This window comes from Bos mutus, chromosome 16 (assembly GCF_027580195.1).
Source record: "Bos mutus isolate GX-2022 chromosome 16, NWIPB_WYAK_1.1, whole genome shotgun sequence".
Classification (NCBI taxonomy): Eukaryota; Metazoa; Chordata; class Mammalia; order Artiodactyla; family Bovidae; genus Bos; species Bos mutus.
In genome coordinates, this window is record NC_091632.1 from 5,474,029 (window position 1) to 5,499,573 (window position 25,545).

The 25,545-nt window shown below is 61.2% G+C and overlaps 1 protein-coding gene across 1 annotated transcript in view; it reads left to right on the forward strand.

Annotated features, from left to right (window-relative positions):
* Nucleotides 1–25,213, forward strand: part of NAV1 (neuron navigator 1) — a 197,015-nt gene extending 171,802 nt beyond the window's left edge. The window contains 26 exon segments of the mRNA XM_070384624.1: nt 356–653; nt 1,261–1,773; nt 1,776–1,953; nt 2,146–2,589; nt 3,296–3,337; nt 3,833–3,981; nt 5,360–5,530; nt 6,394–6,446; nt 6,875–6,898; nt 7,004–7,081; nt 9,664–9,747; nt 9,856–9,967; nt 13,110–13,231; nt 16,441–16,637; nt 16,750–16,942; nt 17,181–17,349; nt 17,638–17,735; nt 17,847–17,942; nt 18,151–18,310; nt 18,614–18,849; nt 19,400–19,554; nt 19,700–19,771; nt 20,162–20,358; nt 20,991–21,109; nt 22,578–22,775; nt 24,376–25,213. Coding sequence (XP_070240725.1) covers nt 356–653; nt 1,261–1,773; nt 1,776–1,953; nt 2,146–2,589; nt 3,296–3,337; nt 3,833–3,981; nt 5,360–5,530; nt 6,394–6,446; nt 6,875–6,898; nt 7,004–7,081; nt 9,664–9,747; nt 9,856–9,967; nt 13,110–13,231; nt 16,441–16,637; nt 16,750–16,942; nt 17,181–17,349; nt 17,638–17,735; nt 17,847–17,942; nt 18,151–18,310; nt 18,614–18,849; nt 19,400–19,554; nt 19,700–19,771; nt 20,162–20,358; nt 20,991–21,109; nt 22,578–22,775; nt 24,376–24,471 — 4,254 coding nt within the window. The 3' untranslated portion in view covers nt 24,472–25,213.
* The last annotated feature ends 332 nt before the right edge of the window (nt 25,214–25,545 follow it).

Below are 25,545 nucleotides of genomic sequence, written 5' to 3' on the forward strand. Positions count from 1 at the left end.
GCGGGGTGGCGTGTGCCCTGCACGCGGCAGGGTGGCATGTACACTGCGTGTACCAATCCGGGGAATTGGTCCCCACGTGCACGGGATCGAGTCCTCGAGCTGGCGGGAAGGAACCGGTAGCGCCCAGGCAGTCGCCTGGGGCGTGATCTGCTCTCCTGGGGACAGGTCTGTTTGGTGCCCACGCCCATTCGGAGGGTGCCTGTGAGCACTGTGCTCTCCAGCGGCCTGGGGTGCAGGCGGAAGCCTGGGTCCCCGAGTCCCCCTGGAGAGGAGGGCCCCCCTCAGCACCCATTCGCCCTCTGTCCCTGCCCTCCCTGTCCCGCTGAGCATCCACCCTGCCCTCTCTCGCCTCCAGCTGCGCACAGACTCGGAGAAGCGCTCGCTGGCGGAGAGCGGGCTGAGCTGGTTCAGCGAATCGGAGGAGAAGGCCCCCCGCAAGCTGGAGTATGACAGCGGCAGTCTGAAGATGGAGCCCGCGGCGTCCAAGTGGCGGCGGGAGCGTCCTGAGAGCTGCGATGACGCGTCCAAGGCCGGGGAGCTGAAGAAGCCGGCCGGCCTGGGCCCCCCAGGGTCCCTAAAGAAGGGCAAGACCCCGCCCGTGGCCGTCACCTCGCCCATCACCCACACGGCCCAGAGCGCCCTCAAGGTCGCAGGTGAGCCCGGGGACAGGGCCCAGGGCCGCGCCCTGCTTTCCTGGTGGCTCCTGTCCTCTGGGCCCTTAACCCCTGAGGTGGGGGCAGCCTGCATGCAGCTTCGGCACGTCACCCGGCGGGTCTCCAGACCGTCCTGAGTCAGGGAAGACAGATGGGCGCGCAGGGGCTCCACCTGCATAGAAGGCTGAACCCAGACATAGGGCAGGAGGGAGCCTGGTCTGACCCGCCTCCCACACTGCCCAGTGATTTCCTCTCCTGGGATCTCAGGTGATGTCCTCACACCTCCCGGGGGCCCGTGTGGCATCCTGGGAGATACTGGCAGCGTCAGAGTGCTGCTGCTCCCAGGGCGGGCCCTTGGTGACCTGTTATGAGACATGTGCCCTTCTTGATCATCTTGAGATTTCAACCAAACTGGGACCTCCTAGCCTGGGAGCGGAAAACACCAAAAAACAAGAGAAATTGAACAGCTGGACGCGAGGCCTGCCCAGAAGGGTCCTCGGCCCGTGGGTCCCCGATCGCCCCTAGTTAGGCCCTCCAGCCCACTGTGCCCCTCCTCCCAGGGGGCAGACGCTGGCCCTCCCCTGCTCACAGCGCCCGCCCTCCACAGGCAAACCCGAGGGCAAGGCCGCCGCCAAGGCCAAGTTGGCTGTGAAGAGCGCGGGCCTGCAACGCTCCTCCTCGGATGCCGGCCGCGACCGCCTGGGCGACGCCAAGAAGCCTCCCTCAGGCATCGCACGCCCGTCCACCTCAGGGTCCTTCGGCTACAAGAAGCCCCCTCCTGCCACGGGCACGGCTACCGTCGTGCAGACCGGGGGCTCGGCCACGCTCGGCAAGGCCCAGAAGTCCTCAGGCATCCCCGTGAAGCCGGCAAATGGGCGCAAGACGAGCCTGGACGTGTCCAACAGCACAGAGCCCGGGTTCCTGGCCCCAGGCGCCCGCTCCAACATCCAGTACCGCAGCCTGCCGCGGCCGGCTAAGTCCAGCTCCATGAGCGTGACCGGCGGGCGTGGCGGCCCCCGGCCCGTGAGCAGCAGCATCGACCCCAGCCTCCTCAGTGGCAAGCCAGCGGGCCTGGCGCCCTCCAGGCTGAAGGAGCCCTCCAAAGTGGCTGGCGGGCGGGCCGCCCTGCCCCCGTCAACCAGACGGATCGCGAGAAGGAGAAGGCCAAGGCCAAGGCCGAGGCGCTGGGCCCCGACGGCCTGTCCCTGAAGAGCGTCGGCTCCCCTGAGAGCACGCCCCGGAGCCAGGCGGGCCATGCCCCGGCCCCCAAGCTGGCAGAGCTGCCCCCCACCCCACTCAGGTACATCCTCTGTGTGTGCCCACCCCACCCACCGTGGCCTGCGCCGCCATGCCAGGTCAGGGTCCTCCTTGGTCTCAGGGGCGCTCAGAGCCCCAGAGCGCTGAAGAGGACAAGGATTTGGCCCAGGTTCCAGCTGCCCGTTGCCTCCCTAACCCTGGAGCCCACACATTTGTCTTGTCTTCGCTTCTTCAGGGCTGCAGCCAAGAGCTTCATCAAGCCGCCGTCCCTCGCCAACCTCGACAAGGTCAACTCCAACAGCCTGGACCTGCCGGCGTCCAGCGACGCCCACGCGCCCAAGGCCGCGGACCTGCACACTCCGGGCCCGGCCGCCGGGGGCCCCCTCGCCTCCTGCTTCACCCCCAGCCCAGCCCCCATCCTCAACATCAACTCGGCCAGCTTCTCGCAGGGCCTGGAGCTCATGAGCAGCTTCGGCGTCCCCAAGGAGCCCCGCATGTACCCCAAGCTCTCGGGACTGCACCGGAGCATGGAGTCCCTGCAGATGCCCATGAGCCTGCCAGGGGCCTTCCCCAGCGGCACCCCTGCCCCCGGTGGCCCCACTCCCCCCACCGCCCCCGCCGCAGAGGACGCTGAGGAGCTGGCCTGGAGCGGAAGCCCCAGAGCTGGGCAGCTGGACAGGTAGGCAGCCAAGTCTGCTTCCCACTCCGTGAGCTTCAGCGTCTGTGTGGTTAAGACTGTCTGCCCCTCGCACTGTGGATGAACAGGTTTTCATTTCTGTCTTTTGATCCCGATTCTCACCTCCTGTATGGGAAGCCAGGCCTTAGATGCTGGCGGACTTCTCCAGGACCTTCTGGCGGGTTTCACCTGTCGACTGAATCTTCTCCTTCCTGGCCCTAAGTCACTCCTGTAATGTCAGATGCTGCTTTCCATGTCCCATTGTATCATCTTATGAGAACAGTTATCTGTATTTATTTACTTGCGTTGGCCATGCTCTGCAGCGGGCAGGACCTTTGCCCCCTGGTCAGGAACTGAACCTGAGCTCCCCACACTGGGAGTGTAGAGAGACCCCCGGACTGCCAGGGATGTCCCCCTAATGTGATCTCTGAAAAGCAAGTCAGAGAGAGTTCCCTGCTGGTCCAGTGGTTACACTCCACGCTTTCACTGCCAAGAGCGTGGGTTCAATCCCTGGTCAAAAAACAAAGCTCATCGGGGAAAAACATGGAGCATCTCGGAACTCTCTCTCAGACCGTGAGGGGTGCCAGGGCCATCCTGCCCTGTGCTTGTGGAACCAAGGGGCTCACAGCGATGCCCGGGGCCCTGTCTCGTGTCTGTCAAGCCTCTGGTCCTGAACTCTGAACCCACGAGCTTTCTTTCTGCCCCACAGTAATCAGCGGGATCGGAACACTCTCCCCAAGAAGGGGCTCAGGTAACTTACCTCATGTGTGTTTTCTTTCCTGCTCGTGGGGCTCCTGGCCTGAGTGAGCCACCGTGCTTGCGCCAGCCCCGGCCGTGCGTGCCACCCCCCGCCTCCTCTGGGGTCCACTCCCAGGCTCACCCTGCCCGAGCGCCACTGGGAGCCGGGCACTGCTCTGGTGACAGGGGGAGAGTCTCCACGCGGGACCTCATGCTGGCCTGTGCTGGCCCAGGCCTTGGGTCGCTCTGCCCCCAGCAGCAGGCCCTGCAGCCCGTGCCTGGAGCCCCGGGCTGTGTCCCGAGCCTCAGGGAGGGCGCCCTGGCACCTGCTCTGTCGCCTCGGCCCTGCCTTGGGGAGCCCTGCAGGGACACCCCGGCCCCCAGCCCCTCTCGCTGGGGGGCAGACGCTGCTCCCACTGCCCCTGAGGGCGGCCTGGCTGCTCCTGCCGCTGCCCGCCCCCAGCCCCGGTGGCTGACGCCCAGCCATGCTGTCTCCTGCCGCCCTCAGGTACCAGCTGCCATCCCAGGAAGAGGCCAAGGAGCGGCGGCGCTCCCACGCCGCGGCGGGGCTGCCCGAGTCGGACGACCAGTCGGAGCTGCCGTCGCCACCCGCGCTGTCCATGTCCCTGAGCGCCAAGGGCCAGCTCACCAACATTGGTCAGCACCACGGGGACCGCCGTGCGCCCAGGGGGCAGGGCGGGGGGCCTCAGCTTCCGCCTCACGCTGAGTCCACCTGTGCGGACTGGGTCGCGGAGCCTGCATTCACCCACACTGTATGAGCCTGAAGGCCAAGCGCGCCGCGACCTGGAGCTGAGAGGCGGCCCCGGGACACGGTGTAGCTGGTGCAGCATCAGCAGTCTGAGTGTTGGAAAGGCCGTGAACCGCGGCCAAGAGCAGAAACCGGTGCTTCAAGCCCGAAGGCAGCTGCCCCCCACGCCGTGTGCCACCCTCGATGCCAGGCTGCTGGGGGCCTGGAGGGGCACCGTCTGGGCGCAGGGGGTCTGCCCCCACTGGGGCTGGGCTTGCCCCGGGAGCAGGGCCGAGTGAGCCCGTGCTGGCCACACGCTTCTGGCCTTTGAGGGCAAGGGAAAGCTTGTAAGCACAGGGGGCGGCTGGTTGGAGACAGGTGGGGCGCAGGCAGGGCTCACGGCCCTGGCTCCTGGAAGCTGACTGCCAGGGGCCCTCAGGGATGGCGCCCGGCCCGGCCTGCGGCTTCCTCCTCTGCCAGCCTCTGCAGGAAGGCAGCTGGCCCAGCCCGAGGTCCTGGGACGCACCTGTAGGCGACCGGGCCTCTGAGCAGACCAGGGTGGGATCGTCTTGCCACAGGAGGGAAGCCGGCTGAGGAGAGGTCAACCAGTCCCCGCAGGGCTCTTGATGGGAGAGCGGGGACCACATAGGAGAGGGGCCGCCCGGTGAGGGGCCGGCCAAGCTGTGGTCGTCAGTCACCTCACGGCTGAGGGGCCCCGAGGGAGCTGAGGTCTTCCGCCCGGGTCTTTGTGGAGCCCCCCGGGCGGGCAGGCCGAGAGGCTGGCTACACAGCCCTCTGAAGTGCTCGGGGCTCTGACCCCCAGGCCAGGCTGAGGCCAGGCGCCGCCGTGTCCCAGAGGTCCACCCGGAGCGGCATGTCCACTGGGGGCTCCCCTCGCTGACTCTCCTCGTCGCTCAGATCTGGGTCTTGCTCTGAACTCTCAGGCCACCCTTTGTGTGTTAGGGAAGCACGGGGCCCCATTTTCATCGGCACATCTGAGCGAGGTAAAGGCTTTGGAAGAGCTGCCAGGCCCCCAGCCTGACCCCCAGCCCTGTCTCCAGGGCAGGCGGGCTTTCACACAGGCCGCGCTCTGAACCCTTGGTTCAGACGCAGGGCCCCCCCAGGCCTTGCTCCCCACACCCAGCCCAGCACACACGCCTTCCTCCTCTCCTGACCTCCTCCCCTCCACCTCTGCCCCCCGCGCCCTGGGACCGAGGCTGACGCCCCTGCCTCTTCTCCCGCCCCCCCATCGCCTCTCCCCACGCCTGCCCCACTCTGTCCTTCCAGTGAGCCCCACCGCGGCCACCACGCCGAGAATCACCCGCTCCAACAGCATCCCCGCCCACGAGACGGCCTTCGAGCTGTACAGCGGCTCCCAAACGGGGAGCACCCTGTCCCTGGCCGAGAGACCCAAGGGGATGATCCGGTCAGGATCCTTCCGAGACCCTGCGGACGACGGTGAGACCTCACGCCCGCGCGGTTCACGCTCATCCCTGCTCCACCGGTCCCCTGGCCCGCCTGCCTCCACCGCCCCTCACAGAACATCCCCCCGGGCCATCTCCGCACTTCCTCCCAGGCCTTGAAGGGTCTCGGGGCCAGGGCCTTTGGGGGTGGGCAGGGCAGTGGCTGTCCCCCCACCCCCACCCTGTCAGAGGACAGGACCACCCCACACGGAGCTGGCAGGGATGCGGGGTTGGTGCTCCAGCCCTTCAGAGAGCAGGCTTCTCCATCCTCTTTTCAGAGCATTCCGAAGACCAGCTTCAGGGCCGCGCTCTGGTGTGTGGTCAAATCTGGAGTTGGGCTTTCCAGCGGGGAGACCTGGGGACCTCAGGACGCTCGTCCCGGGGCTCCCACAGCTGCCTTGATTCAGTTCTCTCAGTAGGGCTGCCGTGCTGATCGCGGGGTCACAATGAGTGTCTTGCACTTGAGGGTTTCTCATCCACAAGGCTCCCACTGAGAAAAGGAGGCGCAGGCAGGATTATGTTTCATTCTGAGCAGCTTTGGTGCAGCGACTCTGAGTCCCGCGGGGGCATGTCCTCTCCTGCCCCCACCCTCGGAGGGGGAGAGCAGTTCTGAGCGGGCCTGGAGTCCTTGGCTGGGCCAGGCCGCCGGGCCCTGTGCTGGCCACCCCGTTCTGAGCGTGCCTGGAGTCCTTGCTGGGCCAGGCCGCCGGGCCCTGTGCTGGCCACCCCGCCTCCCCGGAGGGGGAGAGCAGTTCTGAGCGGGCCTGGAGTCCTCGCTGGGCCAGGCCGCCGGGCCCTGTGCTGGCCGCCCCGCGTCCCCGAGCCCTCTGTTAACCCTTGGCACTGCCTCTCTTGCAGTTCACGGCTCTGTGCTCTCCTTGGCCTCCAGCGCCTCGTCCACATACTCCTCAGTAAGCACCCTGGACCCGGTGCCGCGGGGGGCCGGGTGGGAGCCCCTGAACATCAGGGCACTGGGCGGGCCCTTCTGGCCTCAGCCAGTCCCGGAGCAACTCTGCGACACAGAGGGTGCCCTGGTCTTGGGTTCTGTGCTAGGCAGGGCAGGTGGGCAACCCCAGCGTCCGGGACCCTCTGGGTGTGTGGAGATGGCAGCTCCTGGCGGGGCTGGGCCGTCCTGCGGTCGGTGGAGACGAGGTCAGTCTTCAGGCCAGCTCCCTCTGGGCCCCCGGGTGACGCGGCTCTGGCAGGAGACTAAACGCTGGCCTGGGGTCTGAGCCTGTGAGGGCCTGGCACCCCGCTTCCTGCCGCTGCGCGTCTGTGCGCTCTCTCCTCCGTGTAACCACCTCCTCTCTCTCCCCCCGCTTCTGGGCTCCTTCTCCAGGCTGAGGAGAGGATGCAGTCTGAGGTAGGGTCCCCACCTCTGCCTCTGCCTCCTAACACCCCGCACCCCCTCCTCCCACGCCTCCCACCCCTTCTGCCAACATGAGTGTGCCTCTCTCTCCCTCCACAGCAAATCCGAAAGCTTCGCAGGGAACTGGAGTCGTCCCAGGAGAAAGTGGCCACCTTGACCTCTCAGCTCTCAGCCAATGTGAGTGCCCAGAGGTGGGCCCGGGTGGTGGCAGCTGTGTGAGCCCCAGTTGGACAAGTCCATCCGAAGAGAAGGTCTCCCCAGGTGTCCCCTGGGCTTCAGTTACACGGGCGCAGAGGACTGGGGCCTGGCTTCTCCTCCCCCAAGTCTGCGGGTTTGTAAACAGCCACTTCACCCCCACCCGAACTCACGGGCGTGGACGAGTGCCCGTGTGATGCCTGTGAACTCGCTGGAGAAAGGATTGTATCAGTGGCTGTGTGTGCAGGAGGAAGCAGCCTTGCTCAGACAGTGGTGGTTAGTCATGGGTCAGAATTAACGGAGGTTCCCGGGAGCCCTGTGCCCCGCCTGGGGCGTGCCCTGTCTGTTCACACCCTGTCCTGCACCGCCCCAGGCTGGGTGCTGGAGCTCCAGCTGGTGAGGCTTTAGGAGCCAGCCCCCACCCCTGGCCACAGTGGCCTCAACTCTTCAGGACGTGAGCTTTGCTGGGGACCCGCCTTCTCATCCCTTCCCTCAGCCTGCCAGAGTCCGCCCACTTAGACCGAGTCTCTGGTGGCCTCAGTTTTTCCACCCCGCACGATGGGGAGAAACAGAGCAGCCCCGAGCAAGGCCACGGCAGTGTCTCCCCAGCGGCCAAGCTGCAAACAGAGAACATAAGAGCCATTTTCCCCCAAAAGCTGTAAACAACAGCTGAGCCGGATCTACGGAGCCTTCCAAGTGTTTGCACAGAGTGGCCGTGTCTGCAGTTTCCGCTGGTTTTTTCTCTCCCCTTCCTCCCGGGGGAGCCCAGCTGTCCGGCCTGGGTCTCCCATGGAACTGAGACCGCGCCGAGAGCTCGGGCGTCCCCAGCACGTCCCTGCGGCTGCATCCTGCCCACACCCGGGTCCCTGTCTCCCCTCCCCAGGCTCCCAGTGGTCAGTGTTTCCTCACCAGCTTGTGTGCAGCCCCTGGCAGGCCTTTCCCTGCAGCTGGGACACAAAATAGTGAGAGAAACAAGACCCGTCTCTACTTGGACCGCGCCCCACGCCCGCCAAGGCCATCACACCCGCAGGCCCGGGGGGTCCCTGTCTGAGGGCCCCAGGGACAAAGAGCAGGAGCGCGTCTGACCCGTTGACCCTGCACCCTGTCACTGCCACACTCTCCGGGGGGGCCCGGATTGTGGACTTGGAGGGTGACTCTCAGAGCAGGACGTGCCCCTGGCTGAGAGAGATCCAACTCTCCTGGGGATCGGAGGCAGCCTGGCCTCGAGGGTCGGAGCCCTGCCCTCAGTGGGAGCTGCGACGCCAACGCTCTGGAAGGTCCTCAGGTCCTGATTCCAGACCTTGGGCCCTGTTCCCAGGCCTCCCCAGCTGCCCACACGGGGCAGTCTGGACACCTTGCCCTCCCTCTCACCAGCCTTTCTCTGGGCCCCCAGCTGAGCCCTGGCCAAGGGCATCTGAGCCATCTAGTGGGCGGGGACAATGTGGAGGTGGGCAGCAGCACCCCCCAAGGAGAGGGAGCCCCAGACCAAAGAGGCTGGGGTGGGCCCAAGGAGCTGGGGTCTGAAGGCCTCTCGCGAGGGGACCCGTGTCCACAGATGGGTAGGAAGGTGGACACCAAGCAAGAGGGGCCCCGGGCCGGGAAGGCAGGAGTCCAGCACACGGGGGCCCTGCTCCCTGGATCCGAGAGGCCTCCAGGCTTGTTGAGGGCAGGGGCAAATCCTAGGGTCGGCAACAGGAAGCGGGTCGACAGGAAGCGGGTCGCAGGTCTCAGAGCTCTGCGAGGGGCGTCCCCCGCTCCCTCCCCAGGTCACAGTTGGCTTAGACGCCCCCCAAGGCTGGCCTTCTCGTCCGTGAGCCTGCCCTCTCCTCCGTGAGCCTGCCCTCTCCTCCGTGAGCCTGCCCTCTCCTCCGTGAGCCTGCCCTCTCCTCCGTGAGCCTGCCCTCTCCTCCGTGAGCCTGCCCTCTCTGATCGCAGCCTCAGCTCCCACTTCCCCAGCCCCCTAGCTGGCAGAGCTGGAGCTCTGCCCTCCCCGCCTGACCCCCTCCTCTCTGCCTTGTGGGCCCCTCACCCCTCCCTGCCTCGAAGTCCTCATGGGGACCCCTCGCTCCCGTGGAGCAGGCCTGACACCTAGCGGCCAGACACGGAATTGCCCCGAGGGCCTTGAGCTGCATCTGTCGGGGGAAAAGCAGGGAGAACCGAGAACAGAGGCTCTGGGGCGCGGGGCTGGGGGAGAAGTCCAGGCCGTTCTGGGGGTGGCGGGCTCTGGGCAAGGAATGACACCGAATAGAGCCAGGGCCCCAGAGGGGACAGCTTCCCAGGGGCGGGGGACAGCCGGGCCTCTAGATGCCTCCAGAGACCCACCCCACCATGGTGATGTCTGTGCCCCAGGCATGTCTTCAGGCCAGAGTGGGAAGCAAGGTTTAAGGGCTGCCACGAGGCTGGTTGGCACTGGTCCTCCCTGAGACCCCCAGAGTCAGCCCAGCCGCCCCCCACGCCCCAGCACCTGAGGCGTCCCATGCACTGGTCCTCCCTGAGAACCCCAGAGTCAACCCAGCCGCCCCCCACGCCCCAGCACCTGAGGCGTCCCATGCCATCTCTTTCAGGCCAACCTGGTGGCGGCCTTTGAGCAGAGCCTGGTGAGCATGACCTGCCGCCTGCGGCACCTGGCCGAGACCGCCGAGGAGAAGGTGAGGCCTCCCCTGCCCCGGCACACACCTGTCCTGCCCGCCCCGTCAGGCCCAGCCCACAGAGCAGGAGCCCCATTCCCACCTGACACCACTCCCGTTTCTCCCTAGGACACTGAGCTGCTGGACTTACGGGAAACCATAGACTTTCTGAAAAAGAAGAACTCTGAGGCGCAGGCTGTCATTCAAGGGGCCCTCAATGCCTCAGAGGCCACACCCAAAGGTAGGCCCCCTGCCTTTGGGCAGTGGCAGGACTGGGCTGGAAGGAGACTTACTGCAGGGCTTCTGTGTCCCCAGAATGTTCCAGGCAACTTCTAGAAGGCGAGGGTCCTCTGAGTCAGCAGGGGGGTGGCAGGGACATGCCCCCACCACCCAAGGGACTGAGGGAGACCAGGGATCCTCTCCTTGGACCTCAGATGACTGCCACAGACCGTGGTTAAAATAGCACTTTAATGAGTGGGTGCGGCCCAGCAGTCACTCTCCTTGAAATTTCCCCAAAGGAGCAGAAATATCACGTCCCCACAAAAACCTAAACGTGGATGTTTACAGCAGCTTTATTCACAGTCGCCAAAACTCAGAAGCAACCCAGCTGTCCTGCATGGACAAGTGTATGAGTAAACGGTGCGGTGGCCAGACGATGAACTATCACTCAGCACTGAGTGATCTGGCCGCACGATGACAGCGACGGATTAAGTGTCCGTTACTCAGTGACAGAGCCCAGCGGGAAGGCTGCGTGTTCCGTGACGCCAGCTGTAGAACACTGTGGAAAAGACGAGACTCGGGGCGGTGAGAGGGTGGGGTGGGGAGTAGAGGTGGCCAGGCTGGGGTACAGGATCCGTAGGGCCATGGCGGCACTCTGGAGGACGTGGTGATGGGGGCACAGGTCCTTGTCCGTCTGTCTGAACCCCCAGGATGTGGCGCTGAGTGGACCCCAGTGTAGGCCGTAGGCTCTGGGGGTGCTGAGATGCGTGGGCGGCTGCGTCGGCTACCGCAGATGTAGCATCCAGTGGGGGTGCCGATCGGGGGGCCCTGCACGTGGGGCCGCGGGGGGGGGCACCTCTGTACCTTCTCAGTCTTGCTGGGAACCTAAAGCTGCTCTGAAGAGCTAGCATGTTCCACTTGGACAACGTGTGTGCATGCACAGGCGTGTGTGTGACGCCATTTGATGCTTAGTTCGGTTCTCTGTGGGGAAAGAAGCTCCCCTTCAAGTGAGACAGAGATCAGTGGATCTCAGGGCTCAACGGAGAGGTCAGCCTTGGTTTTAAGTGTTTCTGTGAGTTTGAAACATTTCAGAAAAGCAAGTGAGAGGGAAAGAGAATGTATTCAACCGTCAGGAAAGGAGCACCACCTCTCGCTGGTGTACGCTGTGTCCACGTCTCCCGTCGCTTCTCCTGTCTTCTCTGCCCAACTTGGCCACAGACACAGCCAGCCTTCAGGAGCATCTGCAGGACACCAGGCCCCGCTCTGATCACTGCTTACATTAGCTCATCTAGTCCAGACAGCAGCCCTACAAAGTGTGCTCTGCAGTTCAGAGTAAGACCGGAGAAGACAGGCAACTTGCTCAAACACGGCTCCTAGTGACAGGTCTGGGACGCTGAGCTGCTTCTGGTTTCCCGAGTAACCTGAGTCTTCAGATACGTTTGTGTGGAGTGGACGGGTGCACCCTGCCCTTGGCTTCCATGTGGTCCTTCTTGTTGACCCAGGTCCAGCTCGGTCAGGATTTCTAGGAGCCTTCACAGAACTAATGCTTAACGCAATGATGCCTAACTTTATTTGGTGTATAGATAGTAACACATGCATATGGCACGAAATTTTAAAGGCACAAAAGATTTCCTTTTTTTCTGAAGACTGATTCTAAAGCATATCCTTTGCTCTTAAAAGTACTATATAGCGTGTTTTAAAATTTTAATTGATAGGCTCACAACTAACTGGATCTTCAGGTATCATGACAGTTGTTTTGCTGCTTTTCATTTTATTTTATAATTGACTAATTGTAAATTAAATTGATCACAAAAGCAATACGTGTTCTGGAGGAAAATGCAAACTAGGGGTTGGCAGACCATCGCTCATTGGCCAAATCTGGCTCACCACCTGCCTTCAAATACAGCTTTACTGGCACACAGCCACGCTCACTAATGCACGTGTTGTCTGTGGCTGTTCTAAAACCACGCAGCACTGCTGAGCAGTTGTAAGAGAGATCAACCGACCACAGAGCCTAAAATGTTTGCTCTCTGGCCTTTACAGTAAAAGCTCGCCGGCCCGCGTGCCTTGCACAGGGCTGCCTGCCCACTTGTCCCCAGTTTCCTGTGAATCTGTAACGATTTCAAAACAAGGTTTTAAAAATCCAATCCTCGGACTCCCATGGTGGTTCAGTGGTTAAGAATCCACATGCCAGTGCAGGGGACATGGGTTCCATCCCAGGCCCGGGAAGATCCCACGTGCCTCGGGGCAACTAAGCCATCGCTCTGCAACAAGAGAAGCCACCACAGGGAGAAGCCTCTGCGACTAGAGAGCAGCCCCTGCCCACCGCAACTGGAGAGAGCCACAGGCAGCAGCGAAGGCCGGCACAGCCAAAAACAACTGAATTAATTTATAAAAAACATCTGATCCCCCGGGGCCTTTGCTTAGACTCCGCTGCCCCTTACCTGTGGCACACGACACAGTCCTGTGAGGGGCACCCAGGACTCGCCCACCCAGCTGGCCCGGCTCCCTCGCTGTGCCCGCACCCAAACCCCAGTGCTGCCCGCGCAGCCTTTGCAGGGGCTTCTCCACATCCCACATGAAGAGCTTCTGTTCTGTCACCACTCAAAGGCTGCCTCCTTTATTAACCCTTTCCTTCCCTGAAGTAGGAGAGGAGGGCATTTTGGTGCTGTTAACAGACATTTTCCAAGAGCTGAAGAGATTTTCTGCCCATCAGATTAAAAGGGAAATTAAAGCCCGTTTGGGTTAAATGCAAGGCCCTTGGCCTTGCGCGCCCCGCCTCCTCCCAGTATTGGCAGCCAGTATTTCTGAAGCAAGTCCCGAGGGTGGCAGCCAGTGAGAGCCTGGGGGACGGTGGAGGCCTGGGCTGCCCCTCATCCCTGCTGCTCGAACCAAGGGCACTGGTTTCTGTGCTGGTCTTTCTCCTGTTAGGCGGCAGCTTCTTGAGAACAGGGATCGGTTCCTACTTGTTTATTTGTTTATGTTGAAATATGATTGACACCCAACAAAGGCATGTGGAGAGGATGCTCCCAACAAGTGAAGGATGTGGATGAGGAGGTGGGTTCCTCCTCCCCTTCCTCCTGCAGCAAGCCCGGCGGCCTCCAGCCTCACAGCGTTGCCTTAAAGCCACTGGGTCTGTGTCCGCCCCTGTGCTTGGCCCCCAGAGCTCCGGATCAAGAGGCAGAACTCCTCCGACAGCATCTCGAGCCTCAACAGCATCACCAGCCACTCCAGCATCAGCAGTGGCAAGGAGGCCGACGCGAAGAAGAAGAAGAAGAAGAGCTGGGTAGGTGGAGGTCTGGGGGAGCCGCGTGGGCCACCGGGGGCCACCCCACGGCAGCACAGGAGCTGACCTCCCCAACTTGCCACGCTAGAGTCCCGTCTGATGGGAGCCCTGGGTGGTGTCCGCCCAGAGCAGGGTCTCCCCCCGCCAGCCACCCCCTGCAGCCCTGCACATGTCTGGTGGGCAGCAGCAGCAGGAGGTCCTCAGAGGGACTGGCCTACCTGTGCCCACCCCTCCCATACTGTGGAGAGATGTTATGAACAGAGCTACTCATCTGAGGTGCTCCTGGAGAGGTATCCGTGGAACTTGCCAGATCACTCCAAAAGGAACTGTTGCACTGCTTGACTAGTCCAGAGAGAGATGTTCTAGCTGTTCGTATCTCCCAGAAAACCTTAAGCTGACTTGGGGTGCCCTTTCCGACATTGCCATGCCCCCTGCTGCCCATGTGGAGGAGGGGAGCCCCAGGGGCACACCCACCCACTGGCCCGACCCAGTGAGCCTGTGCACAGAGCGTGGTGTAGTCCAGATGGGCCGCTGTGTGAAATGAGTGATTAAGTGTTGCTTTTTTTTTTTTTTCCTTCAAAATGCTGACTTAAATCCCTATTTTTTTCCAGGTCTACGAGGTAAGACACTCATTCCTCCCCGTTCCTCTTTGCCTCTGCCATACCCTCCCCTTCTCCAGAGCAACCCCTTCCCCCTAAACAGAGACAACCACTCATGAAACTAACCGTGACCACCTCCACCAAGCCCCTAACCCTCCCTGCATGTCGACCCACGGCCGCCCCTGGAGGACAGAGGAGCGGTCTGGCTGGGGCAGTGGGAGGGTGCTGCCCCCTCCCGTCTCCCCTGGTGCCAAAGTCCACCTGCTACAAAAGCAGCCAAACGGGACAGTGCCCATCAGGCTGCCAAGACAGTGTGCCCTGGCCCCTCGCTCCACCAAGCCCTAGACCCCCCACACGGAAGGCTCTAAGGGGGTGAGCGTTACCACGCTCGCCAGAGGCCAGGTCAGCTTGGGTGCGGCCTGAGGATTTAGCTCTGAAGTAAAATGAGCCCGAGAGAGGTGAGGGGTGGGACCTCAGATCACCCCCGAGCCTGAGCCCTCCGAGCAGCCGTGGGGTTGACAGAGGGGTTTCGGGGATTAGGGTATAAACGTCAGAAATAAACAGCGAACCCTGACACACCAGACCCATGAAGTCCACTCGGACCCTATGCCAACACTGGCTGGGTGTCTGAGGGTAGGAAACATGGAATTTGTTGCTGCGTCGCTTCAGTCGTGTCCGACTCTGTGCGACCCCATGGACTGCAGCCTACCAGGCTTCTCCGTCCATGGGATTCTCCAGGCAAGAACACTGGAGTGGGTTGCCATTTCCTTCTCCAGTGCATGAAAGTGGAAAGTGAAAGTGAAGTCGCTCAGTCGTGTCTGACTCTTAGTGACCCCATGGACTGCAGCCTACCAGGCTCCTTCATCCATGGGATTTTCCAGGCAAGAGTACTGGAGTGGGTTCCCATTGCCTTCTCCAAAACATGGAATCTGTGATCTCAAAGAGCCTGGGGAATTGCCAGGTAGACAGAAATAGTCTATATAAGACTGATGACAATCCAGTGGTGTCAGAATGCTTGTTAATTCAGTGAGCGAGGCTCTAGGAGTTCATAGACGGCTTGTCCCAGGAGGCAGGCAGAGTGTCATAGCGGGGCAGGAGCCCACTGGAGGTGGAATCGAGGTGGGATCTTGGTGGACAGAGAGCAGTGCTTCCTGCAGACGCCGGTCAGAAGCGGGAGGTTCAGGGAGAGGTTCCGTCCCCTAGAGCCTGTCCAAGGGTCATGGGGAGCAGGGTGATTACTGAAACTTGAGTCATAGCTTGGCATTGCCCCGAGTTTCACACCAGCCCCTCGAGATGCTCAGATCTGAGGAGTGCTGCCTTCTACACGCACGGCCTCACTGGAGACGTGCTGAGATGTCCCTCAGGACAGAATCTGGGTTTGTCTTGCTCCATCATTTGACCCCAGCATCCCTTACCACATCGCACCGTACAGTCCCTCTGCCCAGCAGTTCTGCGTTGGAAACACAGACTCACACAGAGCACTGTTCCCACTTAGGATCTCCATGACCTCAGCGGGGTGGGGGGCCTGCAGATGGAGGTCACAGTTCACACGTGGACACACACACGGTCTCCTGAGACGCAAGGGTTCGAGACAAAAGTGGGAGGCTCGTTTCCTAGTCCCAGGTCTCCATCTCCACAGAGAACTGCGCTTCTGACACTGAGCCCTGACTATCCAGAGAGGGCACAACCTGCACACACACTCCCCCCTCACACCCCCATCGAGCCAGATGGGTCTTCCTTATGTCCTTCCTGGTAGAGACCCCAACACGCCCCTGCTGCGCCACCACCACCCACAGCTGCCCTGAGCCCCAGGAGACACCTGGGAAGAGTCCTCAGATTTGCACTCTGCTCTTGCCGTCCCAGCGATCTGGTCTGCTTTGGCCCTCCGCACTCTGTCTCCGGCTGCAGCTCCATCTCCGTGTCCCTGCGTGTGTGTGCATGCTGAATGGATGCATGTGACGGGCGCGGGGCAGATCCCTGGTTTGCCTCCCACATCCCTAACATCCAGCTCGTCAGCACCCAAGACCAAGCCAGTTCCTCCTGCATACTCGGAGGAAATGCTGGGAAGTATCCCTTGATTCTGGCACACTTGAGTGGACATGGTCAAAAACACTTGTATCCTGCAATGTGCTGAGCGCGGGCGGCAGTGAAAGGAGCTTGGTTCACTCCCATCTTTTGATTCACAGAATCATGTTGTCCCTGTCTGCTGGGTAGGCTCTGATCTGATAAGCCCAGCTCAGAGGTGGGTCCTGAGGCCCAAATGAGCCAGGCTGCAGGCTAAGCAATTGCTGATCTGCTGAAAAAAGCAGGATGGGGTCACCAGGAGGTACACCCTGTGCCCCGGGGGTCCCCTCCGTCCCTTCACAGCAGGGAGCCCCCAAGGGGGAGAAAAAACCCAGGATGTTTCCACAGTGCGGGGAGTCTTACTCACTCAGCCTGAGTCCCTAGGCAAGCCTCCCACCCTCATGTCACAAGGCCAGAGAAGCCCTCCTGAGGGCGTGCTCACTGCTGCACATCCCTTCCTCTGGTCCGTGTCTCAGAAGCCCCCTCCCACTTCCCCATCTCCAGGGCCTGGCCTCACAGCTCTCTCCCCAATCTGCTTTGTTTTAGCTCCGAAGTTCCTTCAACAAAGCCTTCAGTATAAAGAAGGGGCCCAAGTCAGCCTCCTCCTATTCTGACATCGAGGAGATCGCCACGCCGGACTCCTCCGCCCCCTCGTCCCCCAAACTGCAGCACGCGTCCACCGAGACTGCCTCACCCTCCATCAAGTCCTCCACCTCGTCTTCTGCGGGCACCGACGCCCCCGAGTAAGTGTTCCCAGGCCGCCCCCCACTGTAGCCCCCTCCCCAGGCCGTGGGGCCAGTGACGGCCGCCCGCGGGCTCAGGGTCCAACGCCCAGTGCTCCACGCCTACTTCCAGGGGCCCCGCTCCCCCGGCCCCCCACGCCCGGCTGTTCCATGGCAGCGAGGAGGAGGAGCCGGAGAAGAAGGAGGTGTCCGAGCTGCGCTCAGAGCTGTGGGAGAAGGAAATGAAGCTCACAGACATCCGCCTGGAAGCCCTCAACTCGGCCCACCAGCTGGACCAGCTGCGGGAGACCATGCACAACATGCAGGTCGGTCCTGGGCGGGGCGGGGCTGCGGGAGGGGCGGGGCCGCAGAACCAGGCGGGGCCGCGGGACGGGGCGGGTTGCGGGGATGGCTGCGGGATGGAGCACAGGACGGGGATACGGGGAGGGGCGGGGCTGCAGGATGGGAAGGGACGTGGGTCCTTGGCTGCGAGAGGGATGCAGCGCGGGGCGGGTCTGCAGGACCCTGCGGCCGAGGCTCCAGACCCGCCTGTTCTCGCCACAGTTGGAGGTGGACCTGCTGAAAGCAGAGAACGACCGGCTGAAGGTGGCCCCAGGCCCCTCGGCGGGCTCCGCTCCTGGGCAGATCCCGGGATCTTCGGCTCTACCCTCCCCTCGTCGCTCCTTGGGCCTGGCGCTCACCCATTCCTTCAGCCCAAGCCTCGCAGACACAGGTACCTGTTGGGGCGAAGGCCCTGGGCGGGTGAAAAGAAGGAAAGTATTCCCCCCTCACGCACTCTGGTGCGGCTTCCGGGGTCAGAGAGGTACCAGTGCTGCGGCGAGCCGACGCCAGAGTCCTGAGACACCAAGGATCGCTGTGGTCCTGAAACCCTCTTCGCTCTTTGGGCTTGGACTCCTGGTACTTCTTTGGGGTAGATAAAGACTTTGTGGAAAGGGGAGTGGCAGAAGGTGTAGGGTAGTCTGGGGTGCCCACCAACCAGCATTCCTGTCCCCACCTCCAGACCTGTCCCCCATGGATGGCATCAGCACCTGCGGCCCAAAGGAGGAGGTGACCCTCCGGGTGGTGGTGAGGATGCCCCCCCAGCACATCATCAAAGGGGTAAGGAACTCGGGGGGCGTGACACCGTCGTTTCCACCCAAGAAGCCTTGGCTCTGAGGACCCCCAAGCCCAGCGTACGTGGCTCCTGAGCCGCCCACCTTGGCCTCACAGGACTTGAAGCAGCAGGAGTTCTTCCTGGGGTGCAGCAAGGTCAGCGGGCAGGTTGACTGGAAGCTGCTGGACGGCGCTGTTTTCCAGGTGTTCAAGGTAAGAGGTGCAGGAGCTCAGGGGCTGCCGGTCCTCTGAGAACACGGGGGCCCGGGCCTCGGAGCCTCTGTGCAGAAGCCCCCAGGAGACAGACGGCTCCTCCCCTTCCTCGTGGATCGCTGTGCCCTGTAGCGTTGCTCGTCCTGTGGTCTTGATCTCCTCCTCGTCCCTCTCAAGCACCTTCTTTCTCCGCCTCCCTTCCCGTCAGGACTACATCTCTAAGATGGACCCGGCCTCCACGCTGGGACTGAGCACTGAGTCCATCCACGGCTACAGCATCAGCCACGTGAAACGGCTCCTGGACGCGGAGCCCCCAGAGTTGCCCCCCTGCCGCCGAGGGGTTAACAACATAGTGGTCTCCCTCAAAGGTCAGTCCCGGACCCTTGGGTGGAGGGCTGTGGGGTGCAGGGGGACTGTCAGGCAGTCCATCGTGTATTCCTGGAGCAGGAGCTGGCTGAGGGGCTGCAGGGTGGAGGTCACCGTGAAACACAAGAGAGGCTCACCTGCTCCGGACTCGTCCCAGGGAACGTGTTCACAGGACATTTCTGCCCCACCTGGGCTTCCCCTCCACCCACCCCCACAGCACACGGCCTGCCCCGCGTGATCAGAGCCAGCCCAGGGGGTCCTGTTGGGCCCAGGGGCGCCGGCTCAGACAGGCAGGCGTGTTGCAGGTCTCAGGGAGAAGTGTGTGGACAGCCTGGTGTTCGAGACGCTCATCCCCAAGCCCATGATGCAGCACTACATCGGCCTGCTGCTCAAGCACCGGCGGCTCGTCCTCTCGGGCCCCAGCGGCACCGGCAAGACCTACCTGACCAACCGCCTGGCCGAGTACCTGGTGGAGCGCTCTGGCCGCGAGGTCACCGAGGGCATCGTCAGCACCTTCAACATGCACCAGCAGTCCTGCAAGGTGCCCGAGCTCGCCCGGACCGCCCTGCTCCACCGTGCTGCCCTACCCCCGCGGCAGCCCTATCCAGGCTCCTCCCTCCCCGGGGTGCTCCGTCCCTCTCACGTCCCACCAGCCCTCTGCCCGCCTTGTCAGTCTCTCCTCTGCCTCCCCTCAGCCTCTTTCTAGAACGTCTCTCTGACCGTGGGCTGGCATCCTTTAGGGGAGCCCTCGGAACTGTCACACGCTGTGCTGAGCCCTGCCAGGTCCCTCTCCAAGGTCGCTGCGTGCTGTGCCCCACGGGGAGGCACATCCATTTCGGGTGGCTCCCAGTGCAGATCCTGTGCACAGCTATCTAAGACAAGTGTGTTCCCCAACCTTGAGGGGTTTAGGGGCCACTGCTGATGGGGCTGGGGTGGTGGCTTCTGCAGTCCCAGGTCCAAGCGCATCACACAGGAACCAAGGCCCCTCCCGGGATCCAGAACCAGCCCAGCTCCTCTGAAACCCTCCTCTGCAAGGCTGGTCCGGGGGCTCGCTGCTCCTGAGTGCTGACCGCCCCCTTCTTTCATTTCAGGACCTGCAGCTGTATCTCTCCAACCTGGCCAACCAGATAGACCGGGAAACAGGAACTGGGGACGTCCCCCTGGTGATCCTGTTGGATGACCTGAGTGAGGCAGGCTCCATCAGCGAGCTGGTCAATGGGGCCCTGACCTGCAAGTACCACAAATGGTGAGCTGGGGTCAGGACCAGACTCCCCACGGCGGGCGGGGGGAGCCCAGTCCACCCCAGGCGTTCCCCGGAGTGGGGTAGCACACGGCAGAAATCCAGTGTTCAGACAGGTCTAAGCCAGTCTTTTTCCTCTGTCTTCCCGCAGTCCCTATATTATTGGTACCACTAATCAACCAGTAAAAATGACACCCAATCACGGCTTGCACCTGAGCTTCAGGTAAGATCTATGGCCCTGGATGGGCCTCCAGATGCCCCCAAGTCTGTAAACCAGTTCAGTCCGGGATCTGGCCAGAGGCACAGCAGAAGGAAAGACAAGTGGCAGCGCCCTGTGGGCTGGGAGAGGAGGTGTGTGCCGTGTCGGTGCAGAGGGAGAAGGGCCCTTGACACGGGAAGAGGTGCAGCCTCTGTCCACACACCCCTTGTCCAGGCCAGTGGGGTCCGATGGTTACCTGAGGGGGTCACTGATCTGAGCGCCAGCTCTTCCTCGGCCCTGAGTTCAGCAGACCCGTGGGCATCAGTGGGAGGCAGGCGGCTCAGGGCGGGTGGGAGCGGAGTCGACACACCCTCGTGCAGTGCCCCCGCCGACCCTCTGCATCCCTGGCCACAGGATGCTGACCTTCTCCAACAACGTGGAGCCCGCCAACGGCTTCCTGGTTCGCTACCTGAGGAGGAAGCTGGTGGAGTCGGACGGCGACATCAACGCCAACAGGGAGGAGCTGCTGCGGGTGCTGGACTGGGTGCCCAAGCTGTGGTACCACCTGCACACCTTCCTGGAGAAGCACAGCACCTCCGACTTCCTCATCGGTACAGCCTGCGCCTCGCCTGGGCGGGGCTGGCGTGGGTCCCTTTCCCTCCATGCCCTCAGTGTGTGGAGCACTCACTGGCCCCATGCCTGGCGTGGGTCCCCTTCTCTCCATGCCCTCAGTGTGTGGAGCACTCACTGGCCCCATGCCTGGCGTGGGTCCCCTTCCCTCCATGCCCTCAGTGTGTGGAGCACTCACTGGCCCCATGCCTGGCGTGGGTCCCTTCCCTCCATGCCCTCAGTGTGTGGAGCACTCACTGGCCCCACGCCTGCAGCCTTAGAGCTGCGGGTCGCTGAGTAAGTGCCCAGTGTGGTCCCCCTGCCTGCGTCAGCTGTCAGAGCCCTGACCTCACCCACACCCCCAGGATCGCTGAGAAGACGCAGGGGAGGTGTTAGGGGAGCTAAAAGCTGCCTCTGGCTCCCCCGCCTCCCATCCACCTGGAGAAGCATCATTTCTGAGGCTGCAGCAGGCTGTCAGCTCCCACTGTCTTGACCACGATCTCAGTTTAGCCCAGCCCTGTGCTTCTTTCATGCTCTAGTTCCAAGGCCTTCTGCCTGGTATTAGGGAGTCAGTGGGGCAGACAGCCAGGGAGTGAGGCTCTAGGCCGTCTTCACAGCCCTCTTCTCTTGCCAGGTCCCTGCTTCTTTCTGTCTTGCCCCATTGGCATCGAGGATTTCCGGACCTGGTTCATCGACCTGTGGAACAATTCCATCATCCCCTACCTACAGGAAGGGGCCAAGGATGGCATTAAGGTGAGCCCACCCTGGACCCTGCTCAACCGAGGCCAGGCTGGCCCACCTCACAGAGTGGACAGAGTCCGACACGCAGCCCCTGCTCAACCGAGGCCAGGCTGGCCCACCTCACAGAGTGGAGACAGAGTCCGACACGCGGCCCCTGAGATTTTTAGGCTCTCCTCCTACCAGGCCGGGCGAGGCGCTATGCAGACCGTGCTGCCTTCCTGCCTACGGCCAGCGCCCAGCAAACGGCTAACGACCACTGGCCTGGGGCTGTGTGTCCAGTCCTCGGCCTCTGAGTCTCCTCCAAACTCAAACCACTCCCTAGGGATTTGGCCAGATAGAGAAACAACTGAGTTAAGAATTAAGTAAAATCCTATTATAGCTTTAGGTCATTACTAATTACTAATAAAAATGTCATTCTGGTCAAGTTACTTGACCTTTTTAAACTCCTCGTATGTAAGAAAGGAGACAGTATAAATTCGCTCTGTTTTGAAGTCAAATGAAATGTGTGAAAACGTTTGTAAAAGTGAGAATAAGAACTTTGTGCAAAAGGCAGCTGTCACTTTTAAAAACCTCCTCAGTTTTCTCACCCGTGAATTAGGGCATACTCATCACTGGTCCACTGACCGGTGACGTGGTGACTGGACCAGTGGTCATGTTTTATCCATAAGCGTCACGTGTCGGTGTGACACACACCATCTGATGATGTGGGAGAGTTCCAGAGATGCAGTGTGTCACCATTTTCATTTAATTTTGCATTATTATTAACAGTTTTGTAATTTAAACCATTTTTACACAGATGATATCTCCTTTCAGCAAAGCCCAAATTTCTTTCAAAAGGTATTATTATTACCGAACTGAAATTTCTTACTTGGAAAGTAAAATTGCAGGGTCATATGACTTGTGGGGTCCATGTCAAGTTTTAATACAGTTTGCCAAATTATTCTCCAAGATGGTCTCGGGACTCCCCGTCGGCCCTGTGGTTAAGACTCCGCCTTTCAGCACCTGGGGCGCAGGTTCGGTCTCTGGGTGAGGGGCTAAGGGCCCACATGCGTGTGCTGTGGCCAAAACTTAAAAAACAAACAAGACGGCTTCTACCAATCTGTGCCAACTTATTTTATTTCCCATTTTGGGAAACTCAAAATCCTACAGGAATCCAAACTTCATGGCTTTACGTTTGAGGAAGTATAGACACTTCAGGGGGCTTCCCAGGTGGGGCTAGTGGTAAAGAACCCGCCTGCCGGTGCAGGAGGCGCGAGAGACAAGGGTTCGATCCCTGCGTCAGGAAGATCCCCTGCACGAGGGCATGGCAACCCACCCAGTATTCTTGCCTGGAGAAGCCCATGGAGAGGAGCTGGCGGGCTGCAGTCCACGGGGCCGAGAAGATTGGACACAACTGAGGGACTGCGCACGCGGCACACACATCAGGAGCTGCTCACCCGCGGGCTCTTCACCAGTGATCACACTGCTCCTTCCTCTCCAGGTTCACGGGCAGAAAGCCGCTTGGGAGGACCCTGTGGAGTGGGTCCGGGACACTCTTCCCTGGCCCTCAGCCCAACAAGACCAGTCAAAGCTGTACCACCTGCCGCCCCCCACCGTGGGCCCCCACAGCATTGCCTCGCCCCCAGAGGACAGGACAGTCAAGGACAGCACCCCCAGCTCCCTGGACTCAGACCCACTGGTGAGTAGAGGCCGCTGTAAGGCGGAAGTCAGGGTGTCACAGAACGGAAGCCTCGTCCACACCCTGCTGGGCCCAGAGGCCGGGGTGAACGTGAGGCCACTGGTGGCAGCTCTGACCATCAGAACCCCAGACTGAGCTAAGCGGTGTCGCCCACCAGCAACGGGTGTATCCGGCAGAGGCCAGGTGGGAACAGCATGCAGAGCGGGGGAGCCAGGGACCCATAGATGTTGGTCCTGCTCCTGTCCTTGCTCCCTGGGGTCGTCCTGGGGACAGCCACGGTGCAGTGACTCCAGGAGCTCTTAGAAAGTGGGCTGAGGGGCTTCCTTCCGCCTTCCCAAGGCAGGAGCCGGGTTCAGTCCCTGGTCAGGGAACTAGATCCCACGTGCTGAAGCTAAGAGTTTGTGTGTGGCCAGTAAGACCCAGTGCAGCCAAATAAATAGTTTTTAAAAAAGAAAAAAACGGGCTGAGACAGGTGACAAACTACAAAAATATCTACAGTGCTTGTAACAAAGAGAACTGACACCCAAAACATATGACCCAGACCCTGAAACTTCCGTACAGAACATGGACCGAGGATATGAGCAGGCTTTGACTAGAGGATAAAAATGGAAGGCGACCCTTCCCCTCTTTAATCACTGAGGGGAAGCCTATGACAAGGAGGTAACCAGCTCAATGTTGGCAGAGTCACACATGTGGTGGGCTCGGCCCTTCCTTCTGCTGGAGGGGGTGTTGGTCATCAAGCCATCTGGCAGGACGGTTTAGCAGATGGTATGGACACATGCTCATTGGAAAAGACTCTGATGCTGGGAGGGATTGGGGGCAGGAGGAGAAGGGGACGACAGAAGATGAGATGGCTGGATGGCATCTGACTCGGACGTGAGTCTGAGTGAACTCCGGGAGTTGGTGATAGACAGGGAGGCCTGGTGTGCTGCGATTCATGGGGTCGCAGAGAGTCAGACACGACTGAGCAACTGATCTGATCTGATCTGATGGACACATGCACAAACCCAAGATCTTGCACTTCTACACTGCCAGTAGGAGATCGTTCTACTTTAATCCTAATACATGTTATTTAAATTTGGACCTTGTAGAAAACAGGTGTTCTCTGTATAAAAAGGCTTTTAAGTCAGGACAGTGTTAATCGTGTAAACAGAAGGCTGGAACAACGATGCTTCCTTAGCTGAATGAGGGGGTCAGAGTTGTGACCTGTTGAGGAAGCCGAGAGGACCAGGGCAGGAGGTGAAGACACTGGCATCCAGGCTAGGCCTGGCGGGGTGGGGAGGGAGGGGTGCGGGGCTGGAGGGATGGGGTGGGCGGGGCTGGAGAGATGGGCGGGCCTGGGGAGAAACAGGTCCTAATGGCACCTGAGTTCGGTGCTTAGCCCCCTGGGCTGCAGCCTCTTGGAGAAGAGCTGTTAGGCGGCCTTGGGGCCCCCACACCCTCCAGGGAGTGGCCAGCAGGTCACAGCGTACGCCACCCCCAGTCGCCCCTCACTCCCCAAGGCCGGGTTCACACAGGGTGGAACCAGCCCTGCACTCCCTGGGTTCTCCACCACTTGCAAGTCCCCACTCTCCTTAGCTGTCTCTCTGCCCCTCTTTAGATGGCCATGCTGCTGAAACTGCAGGAAGCTGCCAATTACATCGAGTCTCCAGACAGAGAGAGCATCCTGGACCCCAGCCTCCAGGCCACGCTCTGAGGGCCCAGCAGCCAGTCACGGGACAGCGGGGCGGGGGACAGTGCCGTGCCGTCCCCTCTGCCCTGCTTTCTCCCAGCGCGGGCTCTCCAGCCCCAGGACAGGAGGGGCCGTGGAGGAAGGGGCAGGTTCCTGGTGCTGCACCTTGGAGAACTCCCTGTGGGACTGGCGGGTGGACCCGCGTCCCCAGATCCATCTCCTAGTCTCCTCTGGTGACTCTGAGGAGAAGATGATCCTGGCTCTTTTTCCTTGATTTCTTGTCTCAATTACAAACTCCTGGGCTTTCTGGGGAGGGGTTCAGAAGACATCAAACAAGCCCGCGGTAGTTCCTGATTCTCACAAACGGCTCAGAGACACAGCCTCGCCGGGGGAAGTCTTCTGGGAGGAGGCGGCTCCTGGACCCTCCCTCGGACCCTGCCCAGTTCCAGCCACTGCCAACAGCTCTCCCTGCCCCCAAGATCAGGCTGCAGGAAAAAAAAAACCATGTGGTTTACAACGTTTAAATCAATCTGTAAAAGGTTTAAAGAAAAAAAAAAGGAAAAAATGAAGCTGGAGGGAGGAAGTCCAGTTGCAAGGTGCGCTACCCGCCCCCCCTCTCGACACATGGGGGATACCAGCGACACGGGACCCACGTGAGACGCGGCCAGACCACGAGGATGCCACTGCAGCCTTCAGAGAAACGCCACCGGCTCTGCTCACAGCATCTAAGTTAGCACACGAGTCAATAAACCCGACTTTTTTTTTATTTTTGTTTTGTTTCCATTTTTCCCTCTCATTTGCCTATTTATTTTCCTCTTCTTTCTCGGCTTGTTTTCCTGTACCCTCACAAGTCCATGAAATGCTCAAGCTGCTTATCCTGGGGCTGTTCTGGCTTTTCCAGGTCGCCCTGTGGAGAATCCAATGCCAGGCAACTGGCACCCGCAAGGCGCCTGCCACGCAGCCGTGTCTGGCACTCTGGGGGCTCTCGTGGGACCTGAAGTGCCAGCTCAGCAGTGGGACAGGAGGGACCTCGAGTGCCACACATCTTGCCTGGAGCATGGCGGCCAGTCTCTGGAGGAGAACGTGGGCCCATCCTGA